This window comes from Lingula anatina, chromosome 1 (genome assembly GCF_051362555.1).
Source record: "Lingula anatina isolate TDL-2025a chromosome 1, LinAna3.0, whole genome shotgun sequence".
Classification (NCBI taxonomy): Eukaryota; Metazoa; Brachiopoda; class Lingulata; order Lingulida; family Lingulidae; genus Lingula; species Lingula anatina.
Window position 1 is genome coordinate 9007583 of NC_141767.1, and position 16631 is coordinate 9024213.

The 16631-nt window shown below is 35.1% G+C and overlaps 1 protein-coding gene across 25 annotated transcripts in view; it reads left to right on the forward strand.

Annotated features, from left to right (window-relative positions):
• Nucleotides 1-16631, forward strand: part of LOC106151864 (uncharacterized) — a 49196-nt gene that overhangs the window by 29345 nt on the left and 3220 nt on the right. For 12 of the 25 annotated variants that reach the window (XM_086996272.1, XM_086996327.1, XM_086996260.1 and 9 more), the window contains 14 exons: nucleotides 724-786; nucleotides 1461-1614; nucleotides 2488-2550; nucleotides 2867-2884; nucleotides 3598-3612; nucleotides 4826-4843; nucleotides 5972-6151; nucleotides 7497-7685; nucleotides 12330-12596; nucleotides 13500-13717; nucleotides 14061-14121; nucleotides 14324-14361; nucleotides 15001-15126; nucleotides 16379-16441. In XM_086996272.1, coding sequence (XP_086852398.1) covers nucleotides 724-786; nucleotides 1461-1614; nucleotides 2488-2550; nucleotides 2867-2884; nucleotides 3598-3612; nucleotides 4826-4843; nucleotides 5972-6151; nucleotides 7497-7685; nucleotides 12330-12596; nucleotides 13500-13717; nucleotides 14061-14121; nucleotides 14324-14361; nucleotides 15001-15126; nucleotides 16379-16441 — 1473 coding nt within the window. The remainder of the gene's footprint in view (nucleotides 1-723; nucleotides 787-1460; nucleotides 1615-2487; nucleotides 2551-2866; nucleotides 2885-3597; nucleotides 3613-4825; nucleotides 4844-5971; nucleotides 6152-7496; nucleotides 7686-12329; nucleotides 12597-13499; nucleotides 13718-14060; nucleotides 14122-14323; nucleotides 14362-15000; nucleotides 15127-16378; nucleotides 16442-16631) is intronic. The other 13 variants (XM_086996309.1, XM_086996365.1, XM_086996303.1 and 10 more) reach the window with 8 other exon arrangements.

The following is a 16631-nucleotide window of genomic DNA, read 5'->3' on the forward strand; positions in this document are numbered from 1 at the left end:
ACTTTTTGGCTTTATATTTACAGAGCTGATGAATATTCATAAAACGCAGGTCAAGTTCGAAAATCAGCATGATCAAACCATTATTTTAGAAGTTATGCTGTTTTTTCACATTTCCTCAGATTTAATTCTTAGGCATGTTAACAGTTTCATTATTTAATTAATAAGATACATAAAAGTGTTTGTTTGACATTTCCTGCATCTTTACAACATTGTTAGTTGATTTTGTAAAAATGATGGTAAACTTGTCATCGTGTATTGTGTAATAAAGTTTCAAAAATGGAAATAAACTCATATCATTGCAGTTTGTCAGATTCAATCATTCACATAATGTACTTTTGCATCACAAATGACAGTAGCCTATTTTGTGCATAGTTATTTCCTGTTTTTTGTCTGTACATTTGACAGCTTTGCTGCCTTGTTCTGTCTTTCAGTTCCTTTCACATGAATTTTAAGATGTTATCATTGACATTGATGTTAACTATTTGTGTGAACAACATTTATTATTATTAATTAGCATTTTGTTTTTATTGTTATGATATTCCAATGTTTTGATGACAGTATTTTCCTTATGTGCATGAGTTCATTGTTGTTGCATATTAGGTTATATTTTTGTATTGTTGTTGTAATCATAATTTTATGATTTAACCTAGTTGTTTTGTTGTGATCTGATTTATTTTTGCTTTTTGTTGTTTTGACTGTTTTTATTTCCTCCCCTGTGAGCAGTTTCGCAGTCCCAGTCCCTACTCTACCAGTAGTCAGAGTTCATCAGAAGGGTTCAGAAAAAGGGTAAGGTTTGCCAGTGAAATAACGAAGACACGTTTATGTTTAAGGTACTTCTTAATTACTGATGGCATGTTATTTTTTGCTTTGGTTAGTACTGCCAATGATTCTGTTTCTGTGCAGATTTTAAAATATTTTATTTTGAATTTATTAGTTTGATTTAGCCCCAAAACAGTATTTTTAAGATTAAGTTAGGTGATGTTACAATTCTGCATGTCATATTTATATGCTGGCATTTAAGATGGAAGATAAAAGATAATGCATATTGATTCAGTCTGAGTGTCATTGTCAAGTATTGTCAGCATAGTGAAGTGAACTCACAAATCAACTTTCCAGCTAAAGTACATGGGCTATTGATTCATATACAATATTCCCAATAGAATATACATTGTGATCATAGCACATCCATGTCTGTATATATATATTGGTTGATGTTCTGCGGAGAATGTCCACAGTAAGGATCAAATGTTTATATTCATTATAGTAAGTCCAAAGAAAAGATGAAAGGTTTATATCCATTTGTAATAAGTACATGATATGGTAAGGATTAAAGGTTTCCCTTGGAAGATACATAGCCAATGTACTATGCTATATTCAGTGATTTGCATATTGGTATAGTGAAAATTTTCACAAAATATGACGGCATTGGTATGGAGCATTTATTATTATTATTATTTCAGGGAGACTCCTTGGGCTCGAGTGGCAGATCCTTCGAGTTTGGGAAATTCTACAACACAAGTTACTTGAAGGATGGAGACCCAAATTACCTGAAAAGAGCTTCCTCTGGAAGGATAGTACCTGGAAAACCTTTGTCACCAAACTTTCACAGACCAGGTTTGTGACATGGTCCCGTTTCAACATCATTTTGGCTCCATACCAATGTACTATGGTTGGTTAAGTCACAGGGCATGGGTAGGATTGATTGCACTACTTCATGCAGAAATTTGGTTTGGTACCCGTTAAGTGCCATGTAATCTATCCCCCCCTTGGTGTGTGATATTTATTTCCATGAGTGTGAGACTTTCATGACATTGAAACATTGCCAGTTATGGCCAATTTTTCACTTCCAGTTAAAGGGATAATAACTCTTCGTTTCGGCCAAAAAATGAATTTTCCTGGAGTAAACAACAATTTTCCCATACTTACCAATGGTTAATGAATCCATTTTTACATTCAAAGTTAGTCCCTGGTTTTTTTTCTAAAAAGTTTGGTTTTTTGTTAAAATCACTTAAGAGATTTTAACAGAGTATAGCCATCAATGGAGGTCACGTGGTCTAAAGACAAGCTCAGATATCAGAATAATAGCTATAATTGCCATTTTTGTGGTAAAACAGAATATATTATATTTCTATGAGTTATTCACAATGTTTTTATTGTGAAATAAAGATCTCATACAAAGAGTTATTATCCCTTTAAGCTGTGAACATTAAGAAATGAGAGGTGTTCTATTTGATAAGGGTCGTTAATCCTGATGGATTGACTTAAAACAGGATAGATTAAGGGATTTTGTTTTGTCTGAAGTTTAATAAGTCAATCAATTTCAACATTTTAAGTTTAGAAGAAAAGATTATACTTTATTTTATATACAGCCACTTGGTATGTTTTGTAGTAATAAGCCCTACGTTAATGTCAAACATTATCATGTTGATTGCCGTTTAATTGCCCTTGGCCTTTTGTTTTGAAAATTTAATCCCTTTTCTTTTTCAGAAAACTTTTCATACTCAACAAAATCAGCCACACTGAGTAATTTGGTGAAACCAACCAAAAGAGGTATGATACAATGTGTTCATTTTTATCCTTGAAGATTGATTGATCTTTTATTGAAATTATTATGAAGATTGAAATTTGTACACACGAGTACTTGTATTTAAACCTTTTTCGATATTAAAAATGTTCATATTGATATAGAAACAATTTTGTTAAATGCATTTTGTCAGCTTCATCAGTGTTGACGACTGAATATTTTTATCGTAAAATTTTTGATAATTATTTCTGGTGCATAGAGGGAATGACAGTGGTTCCTTTTTTAGTTCTTTTTTATCCATTTTATTGCTATTTTAAGTTGCTACATTATCATGCATTTTAGCAAGAAGTTATTCAGCAGGTTTGTCCTTTATTTTTCATTTTTTGCTGAATTAAGGAATGTTCCTTTTATAATAACCCACTTCCTGGGTGAAATACACAAACCTGGGGGACTATTGCAAGCTTAACTCCATTAACCGATATACTTTGATCCATTATTTGAATAGAATTGGGGATATTTCTGTTTCTTTTTCTGTCTTTTTATTGCCTAGACATAATAGTGAACTCTCTCAAATACCCTTGCATTGCCCATGTATTAAAGCTGCAGAACGCCAGCTCATTTTCACTTCAGCAGTGGCGCCAAGAGAACAGAGCAATGAGAGACACATTAAATTACTCTCTGCTCTTTAGTCTTCTTCATTTGTAGGGTGCCATTTACAAGTTTCATGAGCAGTTTAAACAGAGGCTGATATTTGAGTAATGTGGGAAGAAAAAAATCCAGAGAAAACTTTTATTTTGACAAATTTAGCAGAACAGATATTCTTATAAGTACCTGTTCTTAAGACATTCTTTTCCATTTGCAGAAATATAAGCAATGTGTATTGTTCTCCTGTTTTTTTTTCTCCTTCAATTTTTTTCCTCCTAAATCACAGTAACTGTTTATGTGGGTTATGAGAGATAGACCACTATTGATTGCACCCAGTTCATTGCCTGGTGATGGTTGCTATGCTTTTAACAGTATGCTTTTTATCTTTTTTATTTATTCCTGATTCTGTTGCCATGGTTATCCAACAGAGCCTGTAACATCAAGTAGGTTACCATCCAAAGAATGTTCAATTTAGCAGCTAACTTTTTTTTCATATATGGGACAGCATCAACATAAAAGAAAAATATGGGGGCAGGGGTTGTTTTCTTGACCTGTATGCATGACAAAATACTTATGTTTTGGAAAGTATGTACTGAAATTCCTTCAGCTGCCTCAAAATACTAGACTTATACCACTATAACTTCTATTAAAAAATCTCTTGCATATTCCTGCCATCAACGTTAAGGTGCGTTTTTAGTCCAGGTATGACAGCTTTACCTAGTACCAAACTGCCACTTATAATGAGATATAATTCTCTGTCCAATTTTCCAATAGGCTTAGCAGGTGACTTGATTCATATAAGGGGGGGGCATAGGGATGCAAGTCTACTTATGCAGTGTAGTACTAAGTTGAACCGTCCCAGCTGGACTGTGAATGCTCCCAATATTTTTTATCTTCTGAGAAAAATGAGATCTGACAAAGAGCATGCCTGACGAATGCCTTGTGATTGATTTTTTGTGCAAATATCTATGCTGAAATGGATTGAGATGAAATTTTGATGGAATTTTTTTCTCTGTCCAATTTTGAAAAAAAATTGTTTGCTGCTAGATGGATATATTCCCTCATAAGGTGATAGCTCTACATTTTTGTGGGAGATTTAGATTAGTACAGCAGAGATGAGTGCAGTTGTATTGAAAAGCCACTACTTTCTGACATTAATGTGAGAACCTTATACATTTGTGGAATAAGAAAATTAAATAGTCAAGAAAAGTATATCAATTTCCATGTAAGAGTAATTTATTTGACACATGCCACATTTCTGGATGAATATCTATTTCATGACAGTCGGTTTAATGGGGCTTCTCAGACTACAACTGAACTTTAAATCTTGAACTAAAAAGACAGATTTTAGTAACATTATTGAACTCAAAATAATGATATTTTTAGATGAATAATCATGATACTTACATAAATTGTTTTTGTTCAAAAAGAATTTATATATTTACCTTTAATGTTTGTGTTAGCATTCTGTTTATCAAGTTCCTGGGAGCTTCATTGGTGGTTTTAGCACTGCATTGTTCAGCATCATTTGGCTACCAAAATGAGTTTTGCAAGATACCTTTGCTAACCATTATATTTATACATATATTGTTAGTATTGATATTGTTGTCAAAGTTAATAATCATTAATGTATTTATCTTATCTCTCCAAAACCAGGCGCAATGGGGGTTCTAGGTGAGTGGAAACATCTCTGTACAAGGAGATGGATATCTAGTAATACTCTGTTCTAGTAGTAGTAGAAGTAGTAGAAGTAGTGGTAGTAGTGGTAATAGTAGTCGTCATCATTGTCTCAAGATATTTAAAAGTAGGTAGAGGTTACAAGTAACTAATATGTTTAAGAACAACGATATCTTATGCTGGCCAATAACTTGTTCCATTGTTTGTCCAGAAAATGTCCATGGCACAACAAATTGTTCAGTGTAGATTATTGGACATTTTTTACCATAAAATTATAGAAATTCTGAATTTCTTTACTAGTATACAATTGCAGGTGACCTGAGTTGAATGTTGCATTTTAAGATTCAATTTAGTTGTATATTTAATCTATAAAGGAAGCTGAACTTTTTGGTTTTGGTATTTTTTTGAGTCACTCCCATTATTCAAGTGTTTCTAGTGGAGAGATAAAATAGGGCCAGGAAATTATTGAAAAATGGTACTTCAGATTAAGCTGTTTGGGCGGAAACATCATTTAAACGAATTGTACAGGAGATATTTTTGCCAAATGACTGCCGCGCAGAGGACTGGCTATTGATTTTAAAAAGTTAAACCCTGGAAATCAATAGCCTGTTTGTTAAACCCAAACAACCATACATGCTAGTTATCTTTATGAAAAAGCTGTTAATGATCTCTCAAGTATAATTTTTCATTTTGCAAAAGGTTTTTAGAAATGTTCAATAATCTTACATATGATAAAATATTGCATAAACTGTAGTGGGGGGCAGTAGCCTTTGATCAGTAGGTTTTCAGATTGAAGCCATTTTGTATTTTTTTTTTTTTTGTTTATTTATTTATTTTTTTTACTAAAGTTAGAATAGTTTGTATCTATAGAATCTAGTTTGTATCTATTTAACATGCATTGTAGAAGAAAGTAGATTTAAATTGTTTATGTCTAATCCAGAAGCTAGTTGTGTATCTGTTTGATTTGCATTAGAGAAGTAAAAGTAGATATACATTGATTATGTGTTATCCAGAAATCAGATCACTGCAGTATTAAAACAAAGCAACTCTTCCTTTTATATCTCTCAGATTTTATCAGATTTCTTAATGTATGATTTTATTAGACTTTCTTATTCTTTTATGCAGTCAATTCTATTCAACGGCGCCAGATCAGAAGCAAATCCCCAGTAGCACTCAATAATGAAGAACCTATAAAGCTCAGCCATTTTCCTGGCGGACATAGACCTGCCCCCAAAGAGCCTGCGCCAATCGAGAGAGATGACTGGCCGGGACCTCCCTGTGCAGCCGCTGTCTTTCCTGAAATGAGTAGGTTTATTTTACTTTATAACAGGCTCACGCTAGCAAATAGAAAAAGTTAATAAAAAACCTTTTGGCAGTGGCTTAAAGTATTTAATTTGGCTGAGAAAATGAAAGTTGGAAAATTATTTTATTGAATGCTAGCCCATTGATATGGCCTCAAATTAAATTTTGAACAAAAAATTAGTCTCATGGTTTTAATAATGCTAGAGTGAGCCAAGTTGTTTTGTTTATGTTATAAGTATAAATTGACGGATGCATTGCACATTTGAGTTTTACATCAGTCTACAATAGCTTCAGCTTTGTTGAATATGTAGAATAAGATTGAATTGGCATAAGCATTTTTGCTATGGGTTCCTGTACCTGCAGCTTGTGTGTGGTAAGTATGTTCAGTTTATTTCCCCTCATATTCTATTTTATGTTATTTCTGTTCAGTTATTATCTGACCTTTGCACACTTTTTATCTTTCCGAAAAACATGTAGTGCGTTTCCTGCTACATGTGCAGAGCACATGGTTTGAGTTAGTGACATTGGCTAGCTCGGCTTGGTTTCCTTTCCTTAGCAACTATACTTTCTTCCCTTATTTTTCTCTTCTGAATGTTTTCATTTTCAGGCCTGTTTTCACTTATCATTTCTTATGAGTTATGTTCTTTTTCTTCTTTTATTTTTGTTCATTGTTCATCATCTTATGTCCATCATTTTATGTTTCAAAGTGCACAATGCTTCATCTTGATATAATGTCTGTGCCACATTTTAAGCTGCATTTTGTTCCCCAGTTGCTCCTGAGTGCTACTGTATCTATAATTATGCCTGGTCTCTTGTAAATTATGGTCTTGCTTTTGAATTCAGTGCCGTTTCCTGACCTTTCATTTTCCATTTTTTCTGTTGCAGCACTCGATCACAGTTGCATGCTTTGTGACTGAGATGGTGTGTATGTAATTCCTGCCTTATGTTTGCCTTCACCTGACTAGGGACAGTACTGTTGGGAATTAATTTAGTTTATTGCCCTCTCCATTGGTATTGATATTCCTTTGGGTAAAGTTATAGAAACAGACTTTAACCAAAATGATATTTACTGTGGTTGTTGGAGATGAAATGTCTTACGATATTTTGGTGTGTGTGTGTGTGTGTGTGTGTGTGTGTGTGTGTGTGTGTGTGTGTGTGTGTGTGTGTGTGTTCAGTTTTCTCTCTGTTAGCTTGTTTGTTGGAAGAGTGCACGTAGAGGGCTGTGCAGACTTCAATAATTCAGAAATTCAAAAAACTCTAAGCAGTACTGGCTCTTTTCATTTCTTTCACTACTTTGATCTATTGGTTTATTTTCTTTCTCTATCTATCTGCTAACCTTTGCAATCAGAGAAGCTCAGACAAAAGTCCAAACAAAATGTGCCTCCTTCGGAAGAATCCGAACAATTGGATGAAGAGGACCCTGTTAAGTTAGCCGCATTCCCATCTGCCAAAGTGCCTGAGCCAAATCGTCCGCGGAAGATCGAGCGAGATGATTGGCCAGGGCCTCCGTCCTTGGCAGTTATTCTTCCAGAATTACGTGAGTACAGTCGGTATAGTACATAGCAGGTTATCCCAGGACTCGCCCTCCACCTTCTCCATGTAGATATGTGTGGCAGGCCAACCATAAAATACTCAGTTAATGAGAGGTGTAAGTACATAGCAGGTTATCCCAGGACTCGCCCTCCACCTTCTCCATGTAGATATGTGTGGCAGGCCAACCATAAAATACTCAGTTAATGAGAGGTGTAAGTATGAATTTAGACATATGAGGCAGGCTGATATTGTATTGGCACATTCCTGTCTCAACATAGGGCTTATTTTTTTCTTTCTTAAACACTGTAAATGTCTGGTGAAAAAATCTAACAGATTTGCTTATTATTGTACCACCAGCGTTAGCGCTGGCGGTACACATGGTTTCGGTCTCGTCCGGATCGTTCCGCCGGCTCCGCCGGCTCCGCCGGCTCCGCCGGACGGCTACCGTTACCGCTTCTCCTCCTAGACGGTAAGGCCCCCCATACCCATCTCATGGATTTAGGTCACCTATAATCTCAACTCGTTCCACGTAAAATTTGGGCTTTGTCGGTATTGGGGTCTGGGTGTGGCACTCATTGCAATGCACCCTTGTCCAAAAATGGCAAAATTAAATGCTAATTATCTACCCTACGGAAGGAGTTACGGGAAAATTTTCTACAGACGGCTTTCCAAAAGTCATATGTGTAGATTTCAAATATACCCTCGGATTTGACCTTTGACCTTTACTTCAAGGTCAAATGGGCCAAAATTTTCAAAAAAATGAAATTTTTTACGAAAAAAAAATTTTTTGCCCTGTTATTCAGACACCACACAGACTTAACCAATAATATTATTGGAAAGTGTTACCCTTCAGGTCATCTTTCATCTCCGTGAATTTGGGGTCAATCGGTGCATTTTCACAGGAGTAGCGGCCATAAGATACCGAAACTGAAAACTGTCTCTAATTCGGGAACCGTTAATGCTAGAGACCCATTCTTTTTTGCATTTTGTAGAGCATGTAAAGCCCAACACTGGAGGTGGTCTCGGTTTTTTTGTATTCCATACGGTTTTCGAGTTACGCTGTATCAAAAAGTACATATTGGTGGTGAAAGGAAAATGTACGGAAGCCCACTGGTGCCATATGTAGAAAAAAAAATTATCTCGAAATTTCGAGATACTATTTTGAAATTTGAACAAAAAAATTTACCACCAGCGTTAGCGCTGGCGGTACACATGGTTTCGGTCCCATCCGTTCCGTTCCGCCGGCTCCGCCGCCATGTTACCGTTACCGCTTCTCCTCCTAGACGGTAAGGGCCCCCGTACCCATCTCATGGATTTAGGTCACCTATAATCTCAACTCGTTCCACGTAAAATTTGGGCTTTGTCGGTATTGGGGTCTGGGTGTGGCACTCATTGCAATGCACCCTTGTCTAAAAATGGCAAAATTAAATGCTAATTATCTACCCTACAGAAGGAGTTACGGGAAAAATTTCTACAGACGGCTTTCCAAAAGTCATATGTGTAGATTTCAAATATACCCTCGGATTTGACCTTTGACCTTTACTTCAAGGTCAAATGGGTCAAAATTTTCAAAAAAATGAAATTTTTTACAAAAAAAAATTTTTTTGCCCTGTTATTCAGACGCCACACAGACTTAACCAATAATATTATTGGAAAGTGTTACCCTTCAGGTCATCTTTCATCTCCGTGAATTTGGGGTCAATCGGTGCATTTTCACAGGAGTAGCGGCCATAAGATACCGAAACTGAAAACTGTCTCTAATTCGGGAACCGTTAATGCTAGAGACCCATTCTTTTTTGCATTTTGTAGAGCATGTAAAGCCCAACACTGGAGGTGGTCTCGGTTTTTTTGTATTCCATACGGTTTTCGAGTTACGCTGTATCAGAAAGTACATATTGGTGGTGAAAGGAAAATGTACGGAAGCCGACTGGTGCCATATGTAGAAAAAAAAATTATCTCGAAATTTCGAGATACTATTTTGAAATTTGAACAAAAAAAATTTTTATCTCGAAATTTCGAGATAGCATTTTGAAATTTGAACAAAAAAAAAATTATCTCGAAATTTCGAGATAGCATTTTGATATTTGAGCAAAAAAATTTATCTCGAAATTTCGAGATAGTATTTTGAAATTTGAACAAAAAAAATGCTATCTCGAAATTTCGAGATAATTTTTTTTTTCAACATATGGCACCAGTCGGCTTCCGTAAAAATGTGCAGTACGGTAATGGATAATAAATTTTGAACTCCGGAAAAATAAAACATAATGCTTGGCAAAGCAGACAACTTGTGGTCAAAAATGACATTATTTTATCAAATTTAAACTTCTGCAACTTCAGAGAACCTCCCATTTCAAGAACTTTGACCAAAATCACCTTTTCTTTATTTTAATTAATTTTTTCTGTAGGAAATTTATGGCACATTATGGTAACTCCAAAATTATAACATTTAGTCCCTTATATCTCCAAAACTGGCAGAGATAGGTCCATAGTTACTATTGAAGTTGAATAGGAAGTCATATACTGGCAATCTTACTGTGACCTTGACATTGACCTTTGACCTACTTTTCACCATGAACTGAACTTTGCAAATTTTGCTTCCCTTTTATCTCCAAAACTGGCAGAGATAGGTCCATAGTTACTATTGAAGTTGAATAGGAAGTCATATACTGGCAATCTTACTGTGACCTTGAAATTGACCTTTGACCTACTTATCACCATGAACTGAACTTTGCAAATTTTGCTTCCCTTTTATCTCCAAAACTGGCAGAGATAGGTCCATAGTTACTATTGAACTTGAATAGGAAGTCATATACTGGCAATTTTACTGTGACCTTGAAATTGACCTTTGACCTACTTTTCACCTTGAACTGAACTTTGCAAAATTTGCTTCCCTTTTATCTCCAAAACTGGCAGAGATAGGTCCATAGTTACTATTGAACTTGCATAGGAAGTCATATACTGGCAATTTTACTGTGACCTTGAAATTGACCTTTGACCTTCTTTTCACCATGAACTGAACTTTGCAAATTTTGCTTCCCTTTTATCTCCAAAACTGGCAGAGATAGGTCCATAGTTACTATTGAAGTTGAATAGGAAGTCATATACTGGCAATCTAAATGTGACCTTGAAATTGACCTTTGACCTACTTTTCACCATGAACTGAACTTTGCAAATTTTGCTTCCCTTTTATCTCCAAAACTGGCAGAGATAGGTCCATAGTTACTATTGAAGTTGAATAGGAAGTCATATACTGGCAATCTTACTGTGACCTTGAAATTGACCTTTGACCTACTTATCACCATGAACTGAACTTTGCAAATTTTGCTTCCCTTTTATCTCCAAAACTGGCAGAGATAGGTCCATAGTTACTATTGAACTTGAATAGGAAGTCATATACTGGCAATTTTACTGTGACCTTGAAATTGACCTTTGACCTACTTTTCACCTTGAACTGAACTTTGCAAAATTTGCTTCCCTTTTATCTCCAAAACTGGCAGAGATAGGTCCATAGTTACTATTGAACTTGCATAGGAAGTCATATACTGGCAATTTTACTGTGACCTTGAAATTGACCTTTGACCTTCTTTTCACCATGAACTGAACTTTGCAAATTTTGCTTCCCTTTTATCTCCAAAACTGGCAGAGATAGGTCCATAGTTACTATTGAAGTTGAATAGGAAGTCATATACTGGCAATCTAAATGTGACCTTGAAATTGACCTTTGACCTACTTTTCACCATGAACTGAACTTTGCAAATTTTGCTTCCCTTTTATCTCCAAAACTGGCAGAGATAGGTCCATAGTTACTATTGAAGTTGAATAGGAAGTCATATACTGGCAATCTTACTGTGACCTTGAAATTGACCTTTGACCTACTTTTCACCATGAACTGAACTTTGCAAATTTTGCTTCCCTTTTATCTCCAAAACTGGCAGAGATAGGTCCATAGTTACTATTGAAGTTGGATAGGAAGTCATATACTGGCAATTTACTGTGACCTTGAAATTGACCTTTGACCTACCTTACAATGAACTTAACTTTGATTGCACCATTTTTAGTTATATATATTTTTTGCATATTTTGAAAATTCTTGTTGATTGCATTTTTACAGCTTGTCAAGCACAAGACTGGTGGCTGCACCCCTTATTTTGTGTATGTGGGGGTCTATACGAATGCGCTTGCTCCAGCTGGTGGTACAATATTCGGAGGCGGTATCGCCTCTCTGATCCTCTAGTTTTTTTTTCTTTTAGTGTAGCTGTTTAATTACCTCTCAGTAACATCTCTTAGTCTATATGTATACCATCCATCCATCCTTCTTTCCATCTTCCTTTGCTTTGTAGTAGTACCAGTAAATCCCTATCTTCTCTTATATATGTTGTGTGCTGTTGTTCTCTATGGCAGCAACTACAATGAACTCCAGTATTATGCTTGTTTGCATTAGAACTGGTGAAGAGAAGAGAGCTGGAGCATCGAGAAAAAAATAAATTTTTTCAGGGAGGTTTTGTGCTGGTTGGCATAAATTATCTGCTGCTTTTGGTTTTGTACTGGTGCTTTGTACATGTGAAAGCTGCTGTTGTAATCTGTATGTGTTAATTCTGTTACAGGATGGTCTTTGTTGTAGTTTTAAGTTTTATCCATTCTTTTTTAGTGAGAGAAAGGCGAAAAAGCAGAGGGGAAAAAGATGAAGACGAGGAGGAAGAAGAGCCTCCTATTGATGAGAAAGTGCAAAAAGAACTTGTTGAACTGGAAAAAGCTTCCAAAGAGTCTCCCATGAGTCAGTCCATACTTAAAGATCTGCAGCATAAGGTGGAGATGAAGAAACATAAAGTCATCGATCCAGTCAGCGCCTCACGGACCCCTGCTGCTGATCACGAGCCAAAGTATCGAACGCGCTTTGAATCACACCATTATGCATGTAAGTAAAAGTTTTGAATAGATTGTCAAAGTATAACCAATATTTTTTTCTCATTAACAATGTCACAATTTTAAATTTACCTTTTATGATGGATTAAGATTAAATTTGTTTGGTTAGCTGCATTGCGATAAGTCATTTGTTGATGATTGAGCGTGATAATTGGCCAGGACCACTGTCCACAAATAACATCACTTTTATGTCTGTGATAACTGGGATCCCACTGTTGGGACCCCGCCCATATTAAAAAAAAATTATATTTTAAATAAGTTTTGTTTGATGATTTGACATACATGTAGGTTATGCTCAGTCATAAAGGATTTTCTTCATTGTTAAATTAATGTACAGCTTGATGAGATTGCCTTTATAGAATGTCTGCCTCTAGTGCAGTAGGCTGTGGGTTTATCTCCTCACATCCAGGTCATAATATAAACCATAATTAAAATGGCACCTGCTGTCTCCTCTCTAAGAACTTGATATTAATGGCACCAAGAAATATCAGTTGCAATTACCAGCTCACCAGGGGCCTGCTTCACAAAACAACTGTAGCAAAAAAAAAAAATGGTCTAATTTTTTTAGACCAAATTTCTAATCTACTTTGTCCCAAGATAAGAGCAATCTAATGAAATGAAACGCTGTGTCTGTTTTATAACAAGAAGGATATGACTGATGTTTCTATACTTGTTTGAGTGGATTACAAATTTATCTTGAACTAAGTAGGCTAAAAGCTTGGCCTTTAAGTTCAGACTAAGTTTTTTGTTAAACAAGTTCCTTGTCATGGTAAGCTGGTAATCAAGACTGATATTTCCCAGTGTCATACATGCAAAATTTACAGGATTAAATTAACCCATACAAAACACTATATATTGTAAAACCAGTTGAATACCTGTGTACCTGTTTTTGTAGCTCCATCAAGGTATGCAGACCATCTGCGTAGGCATTCTGAAGATTTGCTACAAGGTTCTCCCAATGTTTACCCGCGTCGTGACGTGCGCTCTACGTCCACACTGCCAGGACACATGTCCCCGCCCAAGCCAGGGTACACGGGCGGCTGTCTGGCTGGGACACGCTCCAAGTCGGCCACGATGCCAATCAGTGGAGGGCCACCCCTATCTCATTTCTCAGTGAGTGTCTGTCAAACCATGGTCTTCTTCAACAATGATGGTGCTCCAGAGCTTGTGTTCCCCCACCCCCCTCAAAAAAAAAAAAAAAGAAAAAGAAGAAGAAAGAAAGGAAGGAAGGAACAAAGTAGAAAACATTTGCTTAAATTCAAGATTTTGTTTTTTATGCTGATTTGAGTCAAAACTAAGCAAGTGAATATGTTGAGGGATTTTGAATAAGTGTTTGTTACATTTTTGTTTTAATTTATATTCGTATAATGTTCAAGCAATAGGGTTTTGCTGATCCTAATTTATAATTCAATTATAGACAAGACACTTAAATATGAATTATATCTTTTCATTGCAGTTCGACATAGATCACAGTCATAGTGGAGATGAATTAGAGAAACTAGAAAGGAGATCTGCATGTGAGTCTGCTTTATTTGATGCCATATTTTGTTGGTTGAAAATATGTATAGAAAAACTTAATTTGTTCTTCTTAAAAGTGTTAATTCTATTGGCAATGTAAAATGTAAATACTTCAGGTCAGTATTTTTTGCAATGTACTCTTTTAAAGATCTCGTATACATAAATTTATTATGGGAGAAATTTGATTTTTTTCTTCTCCAGTTACATCCACATCCTCTATGTCCAATGATGGTGTAAAGGTATGTTAAGATTGGGAGTAAAGGTTTTTGGAATTTTGTCAGGGTTTTGGGATTTTTTGGTAGACTGAAGCATTATCTGCTCTACATGATCATCAAGACAATTTTATATTGTATCTGCCACTTGTTTACTTTTAATTTGCCCTAAAGAAATTTTGAGCAGATAATGTTTTTTTGTGGCTCTAGATGTGAGGTGTTAAAGGTTTTTTATAATTGTTTGTCAAATCCAGCTTATCATTTTAGGGTTCTTAAATTTTGAAAAAGTCACTGTGCATTTGCTTATATTTGTTGAGTCACAGGCTCAAAATATGTTGGGTGATGCTTGTTTGATAGTTTGGAATTGAAAAATTCTGTACAAAAAAAAAAACAAACAAACAAACAAAAAAAAAGGTGAAAAGTGTATATCTTTGTGAGAAATATGACATAAGCTTTAGAAGTGCTTTCATTTAAAAATGCTGTTAAAAGTTCACAGCTTTACCAAGGATGCTAAGGCAGCTTCAAATGTTGCTTTCTTCTGTGAATGGAAAAGTTGAACAAATTTTAATTCAACTGATCAGCACATAATCTGTGATGACCAATCCATAGACAACAGTCATTGTCAAAGCATGTGACCTGCCATGTTGCCTTTTCTCAATGTTATAGAGACTATCTCAACAACGAACAACATCAATAGCTGATGGACCACCTTTTGTAAACTCAGCATTATTGTCAAACAGTCGAAAGAATTTGTTCATGGCTCGGGAAGAGCAGAACAAAGAACCAGATCAGGTATAGACTCCCTGCATGATGGGGCATGGTTGCACACCCGTGTTTTTTCCCAACCTGGTGGTGGTTTTTGGTTGGTGGTATTCACACTATGACAGAGTGATGGTTTCATAACTGTTTGTTGGCATTTTTTCAGGAGATTGTGCATGGTTGTACAGTCTTATGATTTTAGTGCTTGAAGTGGTGTGGGTGAATTTAGTTTGGTGCTTGATTTTCTAGCTTTCTTTCAGATTCTTTTTGGTTGCTGTGTGAAATAGTACAACAACTTTTAGTGAAAAGAGATGGATATCTATAGTAGTATTTTAGTATTATCTTTCTGTGACAGCCCAAACTTAATTTTAATGTAAGCGTATGATACAAGAAAAATGCATTTGTAGTCTGTTACAGTAACAGTAATATTGTTATCTAGATATTTGTAATTTAATGACTGAAACTCTGTTAAAACAAGGGCCATTTCATTTGAAAAGAAGGGGACAAGCAAAATGCGATAATCCTTTATAAAAAGTAAAAAGATTTTCTCTTTTACTAGTTTTTAAATGAGTAGGGTCCTTATTAAAATGGCAAACTAGATTTCTTTTGTTCCCAAATGTGAACATAAAAAAAAATGAAATTGTCCTTTTGTTTTCTAAAGATTCCTGTGTGAGCACTAATGAGTGATTTAATATCGATTTACTTTGTCCTCAGACAATCTGATTATCATGATTCTGGAATTAATGACATCATCAAGTAATGTGAATGGTAATATTACTAACATTTGAAGATTTTCTAACACAATTTAATGTCCAGAATTAAGGTGATCAGACACATTGTTTTATTTGTATTAGTTGTTGTTGGTGAGGGTTTTCCTTTAGTGTGATGAAATTTTTATTCCCGTTGTTTGCACTGCATTAGTTTTGTTTTGCAATCGATGCAACAACAAATAATAATAATAATAATAACAATTATTTAAATACACTTATTTTACTTTTCAACTTATTTTGCCGCATGGGTCGGCAACAATTAGTTTGAATGCCCCATAAAATATTCCCTCTCCCCTTGTCATTTTTGGTTACAATATCTGTTTAAATGTTTGCTTGTACATTGTGATTAAAGAATACTTACTATATCTCCATTATGTTTTACACAAGCTCAAACTTATGTTTCACTACTTCACATTTTAAGTATATCACATCGTAATGTTTCAAATAATTTTTCACAAGGGTATCAGTTATTGATACACTCATATTTTATAACTAAATAATCTTTTGTGCTCCAGCCGATACCATATGAAGAACTAATATCTAATCCCCCAAGAGGACTGGATAGAAATAAGCTAGAAGTGAGTAGATGAGTGTTGTGCCATGATAGTTTGTACCCCCATCATGTCACTTGTTTAGTCTAGATAAGACCATGAAAGTGATTTTAAGTGAAATATGTCATTTTTTATCTCCATGTAGGTAAAGATTACTCCAACAGCTTGCAAATATAAAGAATGTTTACACATAGTAAAATATATTATTTTCATAATT